Below are 19,027 nucleotides of genomic sequence, written 5' to 3'. Positions count from 1 at the left end.
CATCAGAGGATATCGTTATAATGGGAGGATGGATGAATGTATTCTAAATGGGATGACTGAGATAAAATCAAGTACTGCTGAAAGATAGCAGGTGAGGTCTTGCTTATTTTTAAGAATCTTTGATATAATAGCACGTGTGCTGGAGCTAATAAATTGACAGCATTGTATAGAAAATGGGATGGATGGAAAATGCATTATCTTATATCATTGGCTGCTGATGCTGTTCATACCACCACTGTTAAGGGCACATTTAAATCATTTATGTCTGTGATTCTTCATCAAAAGGGATTTGAAATCAACAAAACAGGGCACATTTATCAATTAAAACATGAATCCCTTTGCGAAAGTTGGCAAAATATCCGATTCTATGAAGTAAACGACAAATATTCATAATTTATCTGTAATAATTGTATATTCTTAAGTAATGAATAAAATGAATTTGATGTTTTTGACTATTTTGTTTAACTCTCGCTATTTCTGACGATTTAACAGCCGAATAATGTTTCATGATACATGTTTGAAAAGATTAGACCGGATTAACTTCAGAGAAGCATTGTTAACTAGTCTCAATGAAATGCTTTAGAATTGCAAAGATCGTGCATATGTTACCATGATTTCCACAAATTCAGGGTTATATTAAAAAAAAATAGAAAACAAATATTCAAAACATTTTGAAAAAAAAATAAAGAGATAACTAAAATGTATCAAAAGTGAAAGTTGCAGAGCTTTATTAGGTATGACAGCTTTCCACGATTCAAGCAGATTTGTTTTTTCTTTACTGCACTATAGGTTTTGATATCCGTTGTTTCCATTGTTTGAACAGGCATAGGAATCCCAGTAACATCCATACGGAGTCAGTCTGCAGGAATTATTCTGATACCGACACGTGGCATCAGAATCCGATATAATATCGCAACTATCTCTCGTTTGTTCTGGACATTTTTTTCCTTGAAAACCACATCGTTCGATCTATTACAAAAAGGAAGACATGAAGCAAAATCTTAAAAGTAAGCTAACATATTTATAATAATTTGATGAATGTAATCAAATGAATCAAATTATCATGAGAATTGTACCTTGGTTGGTGATATGTGTAAGATACCAACCATTTTTTGATGGCGATAATTCTATGACATTCCTTGACTTAAAGACTGACATTTTTCGTATGTATAGAAATTAAATAATCGGATCGGTTAAAAATAACTTGCCTTGCAGCTGCAGCTGTTCTCATAGATACCAAGATCCAGAGCAGCTCTTTGGTATTGGGTGAGAGAAGATGGCACAGCATTAAATTCGCATAGATATGTTACCCATTTCCCGCGATTAATGGAACCTAGAAAAACAACAAAATGACATAGCAATAAAATATTATTCCAAAAGGACGTCTTTGTTTTCTGCTCCGTCATTAACATGATATGATTTCCCTTTTTTTTTTTTTTTTTTTTTTTTTTTTTACAAAGGAAGTGCAAGGAAAATGCTACGTTGTGATAAATAAAATAATTACAAAATGTATGCAGGGAATTTATTTCAATTTACCTGATATGATGTATTCTTTCCTTAATTCGAAATATGAGCCACAGCTAGCAGATGAAGGATTGGTGTAGATGTCTTGTTTTTGAGAATATCCCCTCCCAGCGCCATTCTATAGTGTTCAGACAAACTGCATACAATTGCTGTACTTGATCATATATCCCATGTTCATTATGTTGGATTTTCATTCATTTTAATTTTCAATATACTAGAACTAAAATCCAAACACTCTTAAAAGAGACAAAATTGAATGTTCACTCTAAACTTTCTGGAATTTCAAGTTTTTTTTTTTTTTTAGAAATATATATATATATATATATATATATATATATCCAAACGTAGAAAAACAACAAAATGACATAGCAGCAAAATATTATTCCAAAAGGACCTCTTTCTTTTCTGCTCCGTCATTAACATGATATGATTTCTTTTTTTACAAAAAAATGCAAGGAAAATGCTACATTGTGATGAATATAATAATTACACACACACACACACACACACACACACACACACACACACACACACACACACACACACACACATATATATATATATATATATATATATATATATATATATATTAGGTCAGTCGTTTAAACATATGCTTTTGTAGGATTTCTATTTGTTATCTGATTATCAAATATCATGATAAGATTATTACCTTGAACTCTTTCAGTATCCTCACTGTATATACAATTTCCATGTTGACTGTTTTTCGATTAAGGATCGCTGCCCGGATAACTGTTGAGAACAGATGAAATAAAAGTTCGATACTGAAGAAGATAAACCAAAATTAGATATAAATGATATTGCGTAAAATATGACAATTATTGAATCATTCCGGAATAATGTAGAAATTATGGAAAGTCAAAAGTGAACAACTGCAAGATACTGGATGTGTTAGTGTTAAAAATACCTACAAGGACATGTTTCATATCCAGAAACAGTGTATCGCAAGTGTAAAATTCAACGGGAGAAAAGAAAACAGAGAGTGATGGATTGGTGATTGTTAGTATTAAAAATGAAACAAAAAATACAACATACCAAAATCGGAGTTACAGAAATGAGTTTGGGGATGTTGAGACCAACAGGTACATGCTTCGGAATAGGCAAAAATCGCAGCAAACGCTGCCGAGACAATCGCCACGGTTCTCATGGTCGAAGCTAAGAATGAAAGCGATATACATTTCCCATTTAACCCCGTTATATATACTCCCCAAACCAGATTTCACTGTTAAGAGAGTGTTGTTAATTTCCAGTTGATCTGTACATTAACAGAAGGTCAGATGTTTAACAAAAGACTATCTATGTCGAATGCATTTGAGAACGCTCTTTTATTAAAAAGGCTGTGGTGTTATTTCCGATTGAGAACATTTCTTGGAAAAAGGATAACACTAAAACGAAATTTCCACCAATCATATTACTTTTTGTTATTTACCATACATGCGTATAATCAATTTCTAGTTCTTCACATCTGCAAATATGTCTATACACGTTTGATCACGAATCCATGACTATTAAACATTGCAGTTTGATGTATTTTGAATTAATTACTAAGGTGAATCGGAGTAAGCAGAAAATGTACAATTCTTGCGATTCAGAAAATGATAATGTAAAATGGCAGATTTACTATTAGATAACGCCCAATTGTGACATCGTTAATGAAAATAAATGAATTAACTGGATTCGAAGAAAAAGATGTTTGAAGATTTTTTTTTTCAATTTTAATTCAGAAGATAATAAAAGGAGAGAGAAGATAATAGATGATGATGACGATAGGGAGGAGGATGAAGATAAGAAAATCGTTGTATATCTTCTTAGTCTAAATCGGTTGTGTCGTCCATAAAATGAAATCACAATTACTTATGTTGTACATATGAAGTCATAACTCTAGGAACACAGATACATCTGCACACTTTAGTGATATTATTGAGCAGATGGTGTTAATAATGCCTTATCAAAACTTTTTTATGCCATGTTTGGTACATTTCATTGGATTTTCGAATCGATTATTAGTGTGAATTTACTGAAGATCTGTTAAAGTATCCAAATAAGAAGCAGATTTTGAAGACTGTGTGGTGTCTTTTTGTTTAGTTCACTGTGATGCAAGGTGAAGATAACGAACAGTGATCAATCTCATAACTCTTACAAGCAATACAAAATAGATAGTTGGGCAAACACGGAATCCTGGACACACCAGAGGTGGGATCAGGTGCCTAGGAGGAGTAAGCATCCCCTGAACATATGTCATTGTATCAATGTTTGCTCAACTATCTATTCTGTAGTGGTTATAGGAGTTATGAGATTGAAATACCTGATCAGGATATAGGGCTCACGGCGGGTGTGACCGCTCGACAGGGGATGCTTCTTCTAGGCACCTGATCCCACCCCTAGTGTGTCATGGGGTCCGTGATTGCCCAACTCTCTATTTTGTATTGCTTATAGGAGTTATGAGATTGATCACTGTTAATTATCTTCGCCTTTCATACAACTGGATTATGCATAACTGATGAAAACTGATTTTGCATTCCCCTTGACTTTTAATTTAATTTAATTTTGGTTGTTTTCATGACATACTGTTCTTCTTATTTTTATTTCTTTATTTGAAGTATTTTTGTTGGTTTATGTTATTACAGACAGCGTACGAGTGCGGAATATTTTGAAACTGGTTTTTAAACTGTACCAGCGTTCCTGAAAAATTAGTGTTTTTAATTGTGCGGGATTAATGTGAATGTATTTCTAAATTTATGTAATACGTATTTAATTGGGGATTAAAATCATTGTCAATATTAGCCTTCGAGTTGTACGTCTGGAAATAGATAAAAGATATTGACATAAGAAATGTGATAAACGGGTTGAATTTATTCCACCTATCACTTTTTATCTATTTATTCAGTAGACAAATGGTAGATTGTTCGCTTTGTTACCGGGATGTCGTGAGTTCAAGCCCCGATTGTGTCATGGCCGTTTCAAACATAAACCCTGAGCACTAAGCATAGGTCCTAATTTTGTGGTACTCCACCTTCAGCTGGTTACCTCTCAATATGAGTGAAACGAAAACATCCATTGATCACTCATAATATACAAAAAGATGTGCAGTGTCTGTGGATTCCTGACAATAGAAAACTGTCAGCATATATACTTATAATAATACCATATTTATATAGCATCCTTTTCATACACTATGCACGCTTAAACGTGCTTATATATGAAAAGTGATGATAACGAAAAGTAATCAATCTCATAACTCCTATAATCAATACAAAATAAAGAGTTTGACAAACATGGATCTCTGGATATACTACAGGCTGGATCAGGTGCCTAGGAAGAATAAGTATCCCCTGTCAACCGGTCATACCCACCGTGAGCCTCACATCTTGATCATGTAAACGGAGTTATCCGTAGTCAAGATCAGTGTGTCAAGGACGGTCTAATAATTGTTATGAAACATGCCAGACAAGATTTGATCAATGCTAGGTTGTATTGGCAAACTATATTATCATACATGTAACAGCCATAGAATTTGAGAAATGCTGACTTTAAAACGAGACTATTGAAACCTTTGCATCATCAATTTCTTTGTCAGTTGTCTGCCTCGATTTAACAAGAGGCCCATGGGCCACATCGCTCACCTGAGTTACCTTGGTCCATATCAGAAGACTTTCTATATATACTTGCATGTAAAACCGTAGTCCTTATTATGACCCCAACCTACCCCTTGAGGCCAGAGTTTTTGCAAACTTGAATCTACACTATGTCAGAAAGCTTTCATGTAAATGTGAACTTCTTTGGCCCAATGGTTCACGGGAAGAGTATATTTGAAGATTTTCCCTATATATTTGTATGTAAAACTTTGATCCCTTTGTGGCCCCATCCTACCCCCAGGGGTCATGATTTGAACAAACTTGAATCTGCACTATATCAGAAAGCTTTCATGTAAATATCAGCTTTTCTGGCTCAGTGGTTCTTGAGAAGAAGATGGTTAAAAAAAAATTCCTATATATTTGTATGTAAAACTTTGATCCCCTATTGTGGCCCCATCCTACAACAGGGGTCCATGATTTGAACAAACTTAACTCTGCTCTATGTTAGGAAGCTGTTCATATGAATATCAGCTTTTCTGGCTCAGTGGTTCTTGAGAAGAAGATTCTTAAAGAATGTCCCTATATATTTGTATGTAAAACTTTGATCCCCCCTTGTAGCCCCATCCAACCCCCAGGGGCCATGATGTGAACAAACTTGAATCTGCACTATGTGAGAAAGCTTTCATGTAAATATCAGCTTTTCTGGCTTAGTGGTTCTTGAGAAGAAGATTTTTAAAGATGTTTCCTATATATTTGTATGAAAAACTTTGATCCCCTATTGTGGCCCCATCCGACCCCCGGGGGCCAGGATTTAAACAATTTAGAATCTGCACTATATCAGCAAGTTTTCATATAAATCTCAGCTTTTCTGGCACAGTGGTTCTTGAGAACAAGATTTTTAAAGATTTTTCCTATATATTTGTACATAAAACTTTGATCCCCCTTGTAGCGCCATCCAACCCCAAGTGGCCATGATGTGAACAAACTTGAATCTGCACTATGTCAGAAAGCTTTCATGTAAATATCAGCTTTTCTGGCTTAGTGGTTCTTGAGAAGAAGATTTTTAAAGATTTTTCCTATATATTTGTATGTAAAACTTTGATCCCCTATTGTGGCCCCATCCGACCCCCCGGGGCCAGGATTTTAATAATTTAGAATCTGTACTATATCAGGAAGCTTTCATATAAATCTCAGCTTTTCTGGCACAGTGGTTCTTGAGAACAAGATTTTTAAAGATTTTTCCTACATATTTGTATGTAAAACTTTGATCTCCTATTATGGCCCCATCTGACCCCCGGGGTCCATGATTTTAACAATTTAGAATCTGCACTATATCAGGAAGCTTTCATATAAATATCAGCTTTTCTATATCAGGAAGCTTTCATATAAATCTCAGCTTTTCTGGCTCAGTGGTTCTTGAGAAGAAGATTTTATAAAGATTTTTCCTATATATTTGTATGTAAAACTTTGACCCCCTATTATGGCCCCATCCGACCCCCGGGGGCCATGATTTTAACAATTTAGAATCAGCACTACCTAATAAAGCTTATCTATAAATTTCATCTTTTCTAGCCCAGTGGTTCTTGAGAAGAAGATTTTTTAATGACCCTACCCTATTTTTACCTTTTCTTGATTATCTCCCCTTGGAAGGTGGCCTGGCCCTTAATATTAACAATTTAGAATTCCCTTTACCTAAAGATGCTTTGTGCCAACAGTGGTTTTTGAGAAGAAGTTAAAAATGTTAAAAGTTTACAGACGGACGGACAGACGGACGGACGCCGGAATACGGGTGATCAGAAAAGCTCACTTGAGCTTTTAGCTCAGGTGAGCTAAAAACTGTTCATATGCAGAAGAAGCTCTTGCGTATCGAATCCATTGAGATATACACACACCATTTGCAGGTGATACATATATATACGATGGATCAGTGTGTGTGTATTGAGGAGATGTATGAAATGCATATCACCAGTGTTGTCCAATCTAAAGAGAATAAGAATGATTTCTTCATCTTCTGCGGCCTGGTAATTTTTTACGCTTGTGTCAGGTTGTTTTCTGGCTTTGCGATTGTTTTGCCTATTTCATAACTCTAGGAACAAGAGTTTATAGTGTTGTTCTTGTAGAGCAAATTTTGGGAGATCACAGTTGTAAATTGACAAAAGTACATCTGTCAAAGGAATGGCGAATACTTTAATGATTCATTGACCTATAACGTACCACAGCGAACGTATTTCGTAGCTTTGCCATGTAGACTAATTGTCTTATAATCTTTTGCGACAGAATATCATGCATTGTTCGATTGAATACCTCTACTTCAGCGTTACCTAAAGGAGTATGATAAGCTGCAACAACATGTGAGGTTTTTCTAGCTAATTTGTACATTTTCTCTCCCATTGTTTGTCACTATTGCCCTATCTAGATATATCTTATATAAGCAAGTGTGTGATTGTGTGTGTGATTGTCTCTGTCATCTTGTGAGGCACAATAAATGCTGATCATGTGTTGAATAAATCTACAACCGCCACATGATCACCGATGAAGTCATGAGGTAAGGACCCGAAAAATAAATCCCTACTTTCTCAAATAATGAAAAGGTATGTCTGCCTCGCAAAGACTGGTGTTTGATTTCTAAGGTGACCTTGTCTAACATGTAATATATACATTTGATTACGCAATTATAACTCCTTTGATACATGATTGTCCAAATTACATTTTTTAAATATATTCAAATGCATTTGTTGAATTTCGTTATGTTGTTGTTTAACTTCTTCACTTTTATAACGTAAAGGTACATATAATAGAACAATTGGATCATGGTCAGTATTTGAAACGAAATACACAATTTCACCTGATAACATTTTTTTATGATAAGTCGTCTGGCGAAGATAACGCTAGTAGATATACCATCTGTACCTTTACTGATTGCTGTCAAGTAAATGTGTCCGGTAATCCGATCGGACACCAACAGGGAATGATCGCGTGATACAATTACACATTATTTGTACGTCAATCATGTTTGGAGAAGAACTGAGGATCGTAAATATAGGATATTTACTTATGTTTGCAGTATGCATGTGACTTTCAGATGAGTATAAATTTGTAAATTTGTATTTTGATTATTAACTCGACGGGAGTAATTTATTCAATTCATCTATAGTGAGGGAGGAAATAAAATGGCTTTGACCGATGAACAGGGGATACATACTCTGCCAATACACTTAATCCCATCTCTAGTGTGCCTAGGTCCCCGTGTTTGCCCTCCTCTTAATCTTAAACCTTTTGCTCTCTGTTCATTGCCTTCATTTTCCATTACCATATGAAATTAACATATATTTTTATATACATGCATATTATAATTTCAGAGAGGCACATACAAGACATGATAATCCTTATATGTCCTTCAGAAAATATTTGGTACTAATATCTTTTGTTAAATGTATCTAACAAGACAATCCGCATCACCTGATCGAACTCTTGTTTGCATTAGAGATAGACTTGATTCATAGATTAATTGAAGTTGTCATTTTATTAACAATCTACAGTTCAAATTGAATGATTAAAACGTAATGTCGTTACATGATCCATAGGCCTAAAATATTATCTTCAAATTCAAAACAAAATTCATAACTTAAATATTTACATTAAAAAAAATCTATTACATAACTATATTTTAAAATTGTTGGTAAAATGAATTTAGTGGCCAACATTTTCCCCGACATGATCGACGATTTTATGGACGTGTGTTGTGTACGGCCCTGGTGCTGCGTGGTTGTACTCTGGCCCATGGTCTGGTTTCGCAGGCGGATCAAACAATTTGTGTACAGTCTGCTTGAAGGTCTTATGATTTAGAACCTCGGTTTTCGTGGGTTCATAAACGACATCCTTCTTGACTTCAACGGTAGGTTCCGAGTCACAAGTATTTGATTTCCAGTCACAATGCAGGGAACCATAGTTTGATTTCTGGACGCATGCGTTCTTTTCTAGGAAGCAGCCTCTGTTTGATTTGATGACACAGTCTTCTCTCGTTGGGGGATTGCAGTATCCGTCTGTACAGTCCTTGATCTAGAACAAAATAATTTTAACAATGCAACACAGCACATTTGATTTTAATTAAGATGGTACTTATAATTATACTAGTAGTTACCCCCCCCCCCCCTGGAATGTTACAATACAGATACAGTCAAACCACGCATTCTCGAACACGATGGTGGTGAGAATTTGATTGAAAAAATGGTACTATTGTCACATCATCTTGCATTCTCACCATACAATAAATCTAACCCAAAGCATTATTAACTCTAAATCTGCAACTTTTCTTTTGTAATAAAAATATTCTATTATGGCAGTATTGTATGTAACTCTAATCATAACCATTGCTGAAATTAAAACTAATTGTATCAATTATTAGCATTATATACATTAAAAATAAATTTCTGTACGGGAAGATGATAATGTAACTTTTCTTCATGTAGACCTCTGAATAGATTTTCTTTTTAACATAAATACCAATAACAAAAGTTTCATTTCCCAACAAAATTGTTTGACATCAAAATGACAGTCAATAGTGCTTTAATCGCAGATTACAAATTCTAAAAAAAAAATGGATGAATAGGTATTCTTTAGCATTAAGAAAATAATAAGGTAACAATAATTTAGCTCGCACTGACAGTTAGCGTATTAAGAAAATAATAAGGTAACAACAATTTACCTTGCACTGACAGTTGGATTTGTATAGACCAGTCTTGAGAGCGAATTTCTGGAAGCGCGTGACGGTACAGATCTTCTGGTTCCAGAAACAGAAACTTGTCACAAACCTCCCGCCAGATTTATATCCTGTAATTAAAATTTATTACGCAACTTTTTTGCAATATCGAAGAAAAGAATCCATAAAAAAAATAAAAGAAAACAATCTTCAATTTCCTATGGGGCAAAGGAGAAAGGATAAAAAGATATACTTTAATTGGAAAACAAGATGAAGGAGGAATAGGTATTGTTGATATTGATTGTAAATTAAAAGCACTCAAGGCTGCTTGGGTAACAAGAATTTTCAATGAAAAACAATTATCTTTAAAATCTTTCTTTAATTCGTGTATTCTTAAAAGATTCGTTACACCCGAATATCTCATAATGACAAATACAACCAGTACTGATGAAATAAAGCAAATTTTCAAATCATTACCAATATTTTACTGCGAAGTACTCAGTACATTGAATGAATGCAAACATATATCACATAAAATAAAAGAGATGACTGACGTTGAAGTATTATCGCAAACTATATGGTTAAACAATTTGACTCGATTTAATGGTAAACTTCTTTTTTACACAAATTGGATAAAAAGTAGAATTTTATACATTAAAGACCTGTTTGATGAAAACGGAAATGTTCATGATATCAATTATTTTTCTAATATTCTTGTCAACAAGTCTAACTGGATTTGCGAATATAACACATTGAAAAAGGTTATTAAACCTGTCCAAAAATATCACGATACTTCAAAAGGAGTCTATATAAATATAAGAAAACAAAGTAACATTTTATTAGAAAACAAGAGAAGAATACCCCTAAACTTGATAAATAGCAAAACAATATATGATATATTTATCAATAAAATCTGTATTAAACCCTACTGTGAGAGATTTTGGGCAAAAAGCTTCAATTTCAATTTTGAAGAAAACAAAACAAATATTTATCAGTCAAAAATCACTAAAATCAAAGACAAGCAATTAGCAGAATTTAATTACAAACTCCTACAAAATCTACTTAATAATAATAAATCTGTTCACAAATGGAATAAGAATGTATCCAATCAATGCCCGTATTGCCAAACACTCGAAGACACAAAACATTTAATCTTTGTACAATTAATATGGAAGAAATTAGAAAATCATTTGAAATTTAATTTAAAATGGAAACATGTTGCATTAGGATTTTTTCATGAAGAAAATAAAACTACCACTTCAATAAATCCTTTATTATCATATACAGCTTATTACATATATAAAATAAAGATGAAGTTAAGATATGAAAATAAAGAAGAAAATATTAATGACATTTCCTATTTTGTAAAAACAAACTTAATGTACCAATATGAGACTTATAAAACATTGGATTTCAGCTTAAATTATAAATGGTTTTATGATATTTCTATGACTTTGTGATGATAATAATAAAAAATAGTCAGACTATCTGAAGGAGTCTGTCCTTCAGTGAAGCTGCCTGAAGGGGAAAATATGGACATTGTGTGTTTAAGGCTGTTCCCCTCAGGCAGCATGGCTTATTGAAAAATATCTCTACCATATTTATATATATTTGTTATAGTATTATAAATATCGAATTTATGTATATGAATGTATATCTATATGTCTTATATATTAATTTTCTTAAAAGTAATATAGTGTATGATTTAAATATATAAATAAATAAAAAAAAATAAATTATTACACATTGATTGATTGATTGTGTAGCTGTTTTCCGCCACACTTAACAAAGTTTCAGTCTATTTGGTGGCGCCCAGTTTTTATTGGTGGAAGAGAAAACCCAGATACAATATACCTGCGAGGAGACCACCGACCTTCCGAAAGTAAACTGGGAAACTTTCTCACTTACCGGCGCGAGCGGGATTGAAACTCGCGACAACCAGAGGTGAGGGGCCGTGTGATTTTGAGTGCAATGCTCTAACCACTCGACCACGGAGGCCCCTTTGTATCAAACATTGAAGGCGATATGAAAATCCATGAAAAGTGTAACAACCTCAAAGAAATAAATCACCCAGATAACGAGACCGCCATACAAAGCAAATAAATAAATGAAAACAGTAAATGGAGACACGATACTATCAGTATAGTATAAACACAGTGACGTTCCTCTTTAAAAGTTTTATTATACTTGTTTTGATGACCAGAATTGTGAGGTAAACCTTACCACTTATGATGTATGTTACTTTCCTACTGAAATATACTCCACAGGGTTCCTTTGAGCTACTCGTGTAGATCTTTTCATTTCCGTGAATAGGGTCGAATGTGTTCTGCAAAATAACATCATTATGAATATATGAAAGATATTGAGATCTAATATACAATAAATCACTGATATTTTGGTGTTTAAAATTGCGATACCTTGTAATCCTTTAAGACTTTAACTTTATAAACGCGGCGTTCTGATCTTGGTCCACTTGACAACTTCTTTCTGTTTAGTATTTTGACCTTCAGTACTGTAAACATAATTCATTACATAGTTACTTAATACAGTAAAATATCTGTATCTCGAATATGGTTTGTCTCGAATACCCCGCTTGAGTCGAAGTCGACCGCCCGTCCCGACCGTTTTCCCTATATAAATGATTTTAAAAACTTCTGATATCTCGAACACGGTAATCTCGAATACTTTGCTTATGTCGAAGTATTTTCAAGGTCCCATACCCTAAATTCACCTGGCTGATCTCGAAGTGCAGTTAATTTTCCGGTCTGCTTACCATACCTGGCGTTGTTAAAACACACGTCTCCGCCGGCGGCTACATCAATTATAATTAATGACCGCTAATCCACGCTCGCCTTTTCCGAGTAGTCACGGGTGGCCATAATTGTTTCAACAGCTCAGGTGATTAATGAAGCCTTCCAATATTACGGATTAAGTCCACCACCAATTATGAACCGACACGCTCGATTCCAGGGATGGTGTTTTGATTGATACACGCTATATCATTAACATGTGGGTTAGATACACGCACAAAATTGTCGAAGTGAGCTTGAAGGTAATGCTCATAATACCGATAACGCATTTAATAATACACGCCTCATCATTAAAACTAGAACATAGAAAACATGAAAATCTTCAAAGTGAACAGAAATTAAACACTTTGGATCACAACAACATATAAATAGAGACCCCTGAAATGTTCAACATGTCTCAAGACAGTAAAGACAAGCTGCTAATCCCTGGCATTAAAAGAATGTTAAAATCGCATACCATAGAAACTAAGATTCAATCTATTGCATATGTAGAGAAAGGAATTGACAGTAAGGCGGCCATCGCTAAAAAATACGAAATCCCTCCAAACACATTATCAACATGGATAAAAAATGCTGAATAAAATAGCATGCGTATTAGTTGTACTTAAGAAGATATTGTATTTAATAAACATAAAAAGTTCTTTTAAAAAATCCGTCTTTTTTGTTTCTTACGTGATAGGTTCTTTCACTACAACGCAATAGCTACATCCTAGTCGGGCCTGGACATCAGTAAAGTAAGCATACAAATTGTACGATCATCTTAATTTTGAAACACATTGTGAATTTATAGATATGGAGAAAAAAACACCGAAATATTTGCCTTTGAAATTCCACAATATCAATCAACTTGCATTATAAGAAACGGCAACGGGTTTGTTGTTTATAATGCAAATCCCATACTATGCATCAAATATCCCCCTTCAAAAAAAAAAAAAAAAATTCAAGATCGATTTTAGATATCTCGAACCCCCGGATATCTGAAAGTTTTTTCGAAGTCCCTTGAACTTCGAGATAGAGATATTTTACTGTATCTATCAACGGATATGTAATATCAACTAAAGGCGTAGATGACATGATATACGATATGATTTTGTGACTGAATAATTGAAAACTTGAATTTCATTTCCTAAAACTTCTAAATCTGCTTTTAGTTTGAAGAGTTTGATAAAAGGAGATGCCGATTTCCATACATATCTAAGATGATACAAAGTGCTAGTTTGTCTACTGAATGAAAGGGATAATTGTATTAAGTCGAAATTAATTCCTTATCATGGACTTACCAAAGGTTTTGTCATCACAGAGCGCTTGCTGAGGATGTTGTGGTGGACAAGAACAACCGGCATCTGAATAGTGAAACAATGCAATGGCGAGCAAGCAACAAGCAGCGAGCAACTTCATTCTACTGTAGAACTAGACGTATCTTCTGTGTATCAGGAAAATTCTGTGTTGTATGGATTCCTGATTTCCTTTCTTTTATATGATTTTCAAACTGAGTTGGTATTTGTTTTAAGAAATTTAATTGATTTTTAATTAGTTTCTCATGTGATCTGTAAACAAAAACTGTCATAAGAAAACACATCATGGTGTTGAGAATTAAGGTCTACCACAAGAACATCGTCTCTATTGTTTAATATATACCTCCTTGGTAAAGTACATTGCAATATAAAAAATACGTTGGGGGATAGGGCAGCATGAACACACATGTATCTTATGACTGATCTTTTCTGCGGTTTTCCATTTTTTGTGGTATTTTTGATGAACAATTCACAAAAATTACAATAACAAAAATATTTATTTACATTTAGTCATGCCGTTGCAGAAATTGGAAACGTAGACCGGGAAGGACAGGGTCGGAGATACCGTCTAGAACTCATGTCCCATGTTACATTGTGAATCGTGATGTCTAAGATACTTTCAAAGAAAACAAATTATTGGTGTGTTGATGGATGGTCAAATATGAAATAAAACGAAAAGCAACCTAGCATATACAATGCAGAGGTGGGACTAGTTTGTTCTAAAATGATGTGGGGATAATTTTCAGTGATCCTTTGTTACCTAAATTCTGGATTAGACTCTTGTCTAGACCGATCACTGCTGACGGGAAAAATTATTAAATTAAATGTGAATAATTAAATAGTTAGTAGTATATACCCGCAATTCATTATATACAGATTTATATTATCTTAGAATTTACATGTACATCATCACAAGTATTCCAAGTGATACTAGATGGTGGTGACATTGCTTAAATGTTTCATGATACATGTTTGAAAAGATTAGACCGTTAACTTAGTCTAGGAATACTTCAGAGAAGCGAAGTGAACTAGTCTCAATGAAATGCTCTAAAATCGCAAAGTTCATGCATATGTTTCCACAAAATCAGGGTAATATTAAAAAAAAAAATTAAAAAAAAAATAGTCAAACCATTTAAAAAAAAAATTAAGAGATAACTAAAGTGTTTCAAAAGTAAAAGTTGCAGAGCTTTATTATGTATGACAGCTTTCCACGATTCAAGCACAAATTTGTTTCTTCGTCGCTGCACTATAGGTTTTTATATCCGTTGTTTCCATTGTTTGAACAGACAGGGGAATCCCATTTACATCCATACGGAGTCAGTCTGCAGCAATTATTCTGATATCGACACGTGGCATCAGAATCCGATCGAATCACGCAATTCTCTCTCGTTTCTTGTGGACATTGTATTCCGTGAACATCGTTCGATCTATTATAAAGAAGGACATAAAACAAAATCTTAAATGTAAGCTAAAATTCTTATAAATTTGTTTGATGAATGCAAGGTGAAGATAACGAACAGTGATCAATGTTGATGAATGTAATAAAATGAATCAAGTTATCTTGATATTTGTGCCTTGGTTAGCGATACGTGTAAGTTAGAAACCATTTTTTAATGGTGATAATACTATGACATCCCTTGGGTTAAAGACTGATATTTTTCATATGTATAGAAATTAAAGAAACAGATCGGTTAAAAATAACTTGCCTTGCAGCTGTTCTTATAGATACCAAGATCCAGAGCAGCTCTTTGGTATTGGGTGAGAAAAGATGGCACAGAATTAAATTCGCATAGATATGTTACCCATTTTCTGCGATATATGGAACCTAGAAAAACAACAAAATGACATAGCAATAAAATATTATTCCAAAAGGACCTCTTTGTTTTCTGCTCCGTCATTAACATATGATTTCTTCCCCCCCCCCTCTTTTTAAAAAAAAAGAACTGCACGGAAAATGATACGTTGTGATAAATAAAAAAAAAATTACAAAATGTATGCAATGAATTTAGTCCAATTTACCTGATATGATGTATTCTTTCTTAATTCGAAATATGAGCCACAGCTAGCAGATGAAGGATTGGTGTAGATGTCTTGTTTTTGAGAATATCGCATCCCAGCCCATTCTATAGTGTTCAGACAAACTGCATATAATTGCTGTACTGGAACATATATCCCATGTTCATTATTTTGGATTTTCATTCATTCTAATTGTCAATATACTATAACTAAAATCCAAACACAATATATGTATTAGGTCAGTCGTTTAAAGAGATGCTTTTGTAGGATTTGTGGTTGTTATCTGATTATCAAATATCCAAGATAAAATTATTACCGTGATTTCTTTCAGTATTCTCACTGTATATACAATTTGGATGTTGACTGTTTTTCGACTAAGGATTGTGGCCCCGATAACTGTCGAGAACAGATGAAATAAAAGTTCGATACTGAAGAAGATAAACCAAAATTAAATATAAATGATATTGCATAATGTATGACGATTATTGAATCATTCCGCAATAATGTAGATATTATGGGAAGTCAAAAGTGAACAATTACAAGATAGTGGAAGTGTTAGTGTTAAAAATACTTACAAGGACACGTTTCATATCGAGCAACAGTGTATTACAAGTATAAAATTCAACGGGAGAAAAGAAAACAGTGAAGTAATGGATTGGTCATTGTTAGTATTAAAATGAAACAAAAAATACAACATACCGAAACCGGAGTTACAGAAATGAGTTTAGGGATGTTGAGGCCAACAGGTACATGCTTCGGAATAAGCAAAAATCGCAGCAAACGTTACCGAGAAAATCACCATGTTCTCATGGTCGAAGACTAAGAATGAAAACGATATACATTACCGGTGTTATTTCCTATTAAGTACATTTTTTGAAAAAAGGATAACACTAAAACGAAATTTCCACCAATCATATTACTTTTTGTTATTTACCATACATGCGTGTTATCAATATCTAGTTCTTCACATCTGCAAATATGTGTATACGCGTTTGCTCACGACTATCAAACATTGCAGTTTGATGTATTTTGAATTAACTACTAAGGTCTGAATTGGTGTAAGCAGAAAATGTACAATTCTTGCGATTCAGAAAATGACAATGTAAAAAGGCAGAGTTGCTATTAGATAACGCTCATTTGTGACACCGTTAATGAAAATAATGCATTAACTGGATTCGAAGAAAAAGATGTTTGAAGATTTTTTTTTCAGTTTTAATTCAGAAGATAATAAGAGGAAATTGAAGATAATAGATGATGATGACGATAGGGAGGAGGATGAAGATAAGAAAATCGTTGTATATCTTCTTACTTTAAATCGGTTGTGTCGTCCAGAAAATGAAATCGCAATTACGAATTTTGTACATATGAAGTCATAACGTTAGAAACACAGTTGCATATATAAACTTTAGTCATATTATTAAGCAAATAGTGTTAACAATGCCTTATCAAAACTTCTTTTATGCCATGTTTGGTACATTTCATTGGATTTTCGAATCGATTATTAGTGTGCATTTAGTGAAGATCTGTTAAAATATCCAAATATGAAGCAGATTTTGAAGACTCTGTGGTGTCTTTTTGTTTAGTTCACTGTGATATATCTAATATACATGGATGTCGAGTAATCAATCTCATAACTCCTATAATCAATACAAAATAAAGAGTTGGACAAACATGGATCTCTGGATATACTATAGGTTGGATCAGGTGCCTAGGAAGAGTAAGTATCCCCTGTCGACCGGTCACATCTCTCGTGAGCCTCACATCTTGATCATGTAAACATAGTTATCCATAGTCAAGATCAGTGTGTCACGAACGGTATACTAATTGTTATGAAACATACCAGACAAGATTTGACCCAATGCTAGGTTGTATTGGCAAATTAGATTATTATACATGTAACAACCATAGAATTTGCGAAATTCTGACTTTGAAACGAGACTATTGAAATCCTTGCATCATCAATTTCTTTGTCAGTTGTCTGCTTGGATTTAAAAACTGATCATATGCAGAAGAAGCTCTTGCGTATCAAATCCGTTGAGATATACACACACCATTTGCATGTGATAATGGAATATTGCTACATAAATATAGCAAAATGACGATGGACCAGCTGAATTAACTCCTCGTATTGAGGAGATGTATGAAATGCATATCATCAGTGTTGTCCAATCTAAAGATAATAAAAATGATTTCTTCATTTACCGTGGCTTGTTATTTTTATTTTACGTTTGCGTCAAGTTGTTTTCTGGCTTTGGGTTTGTTTCACCTTTTCCATAATTCTAGGAACACGAGTGTTTTATGGTGTTCCTGTAGAGCAAGGTTTGGGTGATCAAAGTTGTAAATTGACAAAAGTACATCTGTCAAAAGAATGGCGAATACTTTAACGATTCATTGACTTATAACACACCACAGCGAATGTATTTCGTAGGTTTACCGTGTAGACTAATCGTCTTATAATTTTTTTGCAACAGAATATCATGCATTGTTCGATTGAATATCTCCACTCCAGCGTTACCTAAAGGAGTATGATAAGCCGTAACAGCGTGTGAGGTTTTTCTAGCGACTCTGTACATTTTCTCTTCCATTGACTCTCACTATTGCCTAATCAAGAAAATGTATCTTATATAAGCAAGTGTGTGATTGTCTCTGTTATCTTGTGAGGCACACTGAATAATGACCATGTATTAGATAATCTACAACCGTCATGTGCTCCCCGATAAAGTCATAAGGTAAGGACCCGATAAATAAGACCTTACCTTCTCAAATGTTATAGAGGTATGCCTGCCTCCCGAAGACGGGATTTCAATTTCTTAGGTGACCTTGTCGAACATGTAATATATACATTTGGTTATGCAGTCATAACTCCATTGATACATGATTGTCCAAAGTACATGTTCTAATAATATTCAAATGTATTGTCTATTCCCATATGTACGATGTCGTCTTGGCATTGTTTAACTATCAATGCACTTCTATAGCATAATGCTATCTGACATGTTTCATACCGATTGTTAAGCCGTTCTTGGCACACTGATTTGACTGCGGATAACTCCGTTTACCTGATCAGGATATGGGGCTCACGGCAGGTGT

At 33.9% G+C, this 19,027-nt stretch overlaps 2 protein-coding genes across 2 annotated transcripts; both read right to left on the bottom strand.

Annotated features, from left to right (window-relative positions):
• Positions 1 to 845: 845 nt before the first annotated feature.
• On the bottom strand, positions 846 to 3,255 carry LOC125654610 (uncharacterized). The gene is made up of 4 exons (XM_056145881.1): positions 2,578 to 3,255; positions 2,195 to 2,274; positions 1,537 to 1,642; positions 846 to 1,477 (listed from the first exon to the last, which is right to left on the bottom strand). Exons 1-4 carry the CDS (start codon positions 2,687 to 2,689, stop codon positions 1,194 to 1,196), a joined length of 582 nt encoding a protein of 193 aa, XP_056001856.1. The 5' UTR covers positions 2,690 to 3,255; the 3' UTR covers positions 846 to 1,193.
• A 5,479-nt stretch (positions 3,256 to 8,734) lies between these two features.
• LOC125655103 (metalloproteinase inhibitor 3-like) lies at positions 8,735 to 16,311 on the bottom strand. The gene is made up of 5 exons (XM_048885278.2): positions 13,907 to 16,311; positions 12,234 to 12,328; positions 12,040 to 12,142; positions 9,823 to 9,947; positions 8,735 to 9,176 (listed from the first exon to the last, which is right to left on the bottom strand). The coding sequence occupies exons 1-5, from the start codon at positions 14,022 to 14,024 to the stop codon at positions 8,808 to 8,810; spliced, it is 810 nt and encodes a 269-aa protein (XP_048741235.2). The 5' UTR covers positions 14,025 to 16,311; the 3' UTR covers positions 8,735 to 8,807.
• Between the last annotated feature and the right edge of the window lie 2,716 nt (positions 16,312 to 19,027).

This window comes from Ostrea edulis, chromosome 7 (assembly GCF_947568905.1).
Source record: "Ostrea edulis chromosome 7, xbOstEdul1.1, whole genome shotgun sequence".
NCBI lineage: Eukaryota > Metazoa > Mollusca > Bivalvia > Ostreida > Ostreidae > Ostrea > Ostrea edulis.
This window is presented reverse-complemented; position numbering and strand designations above follow the sequence as displayed.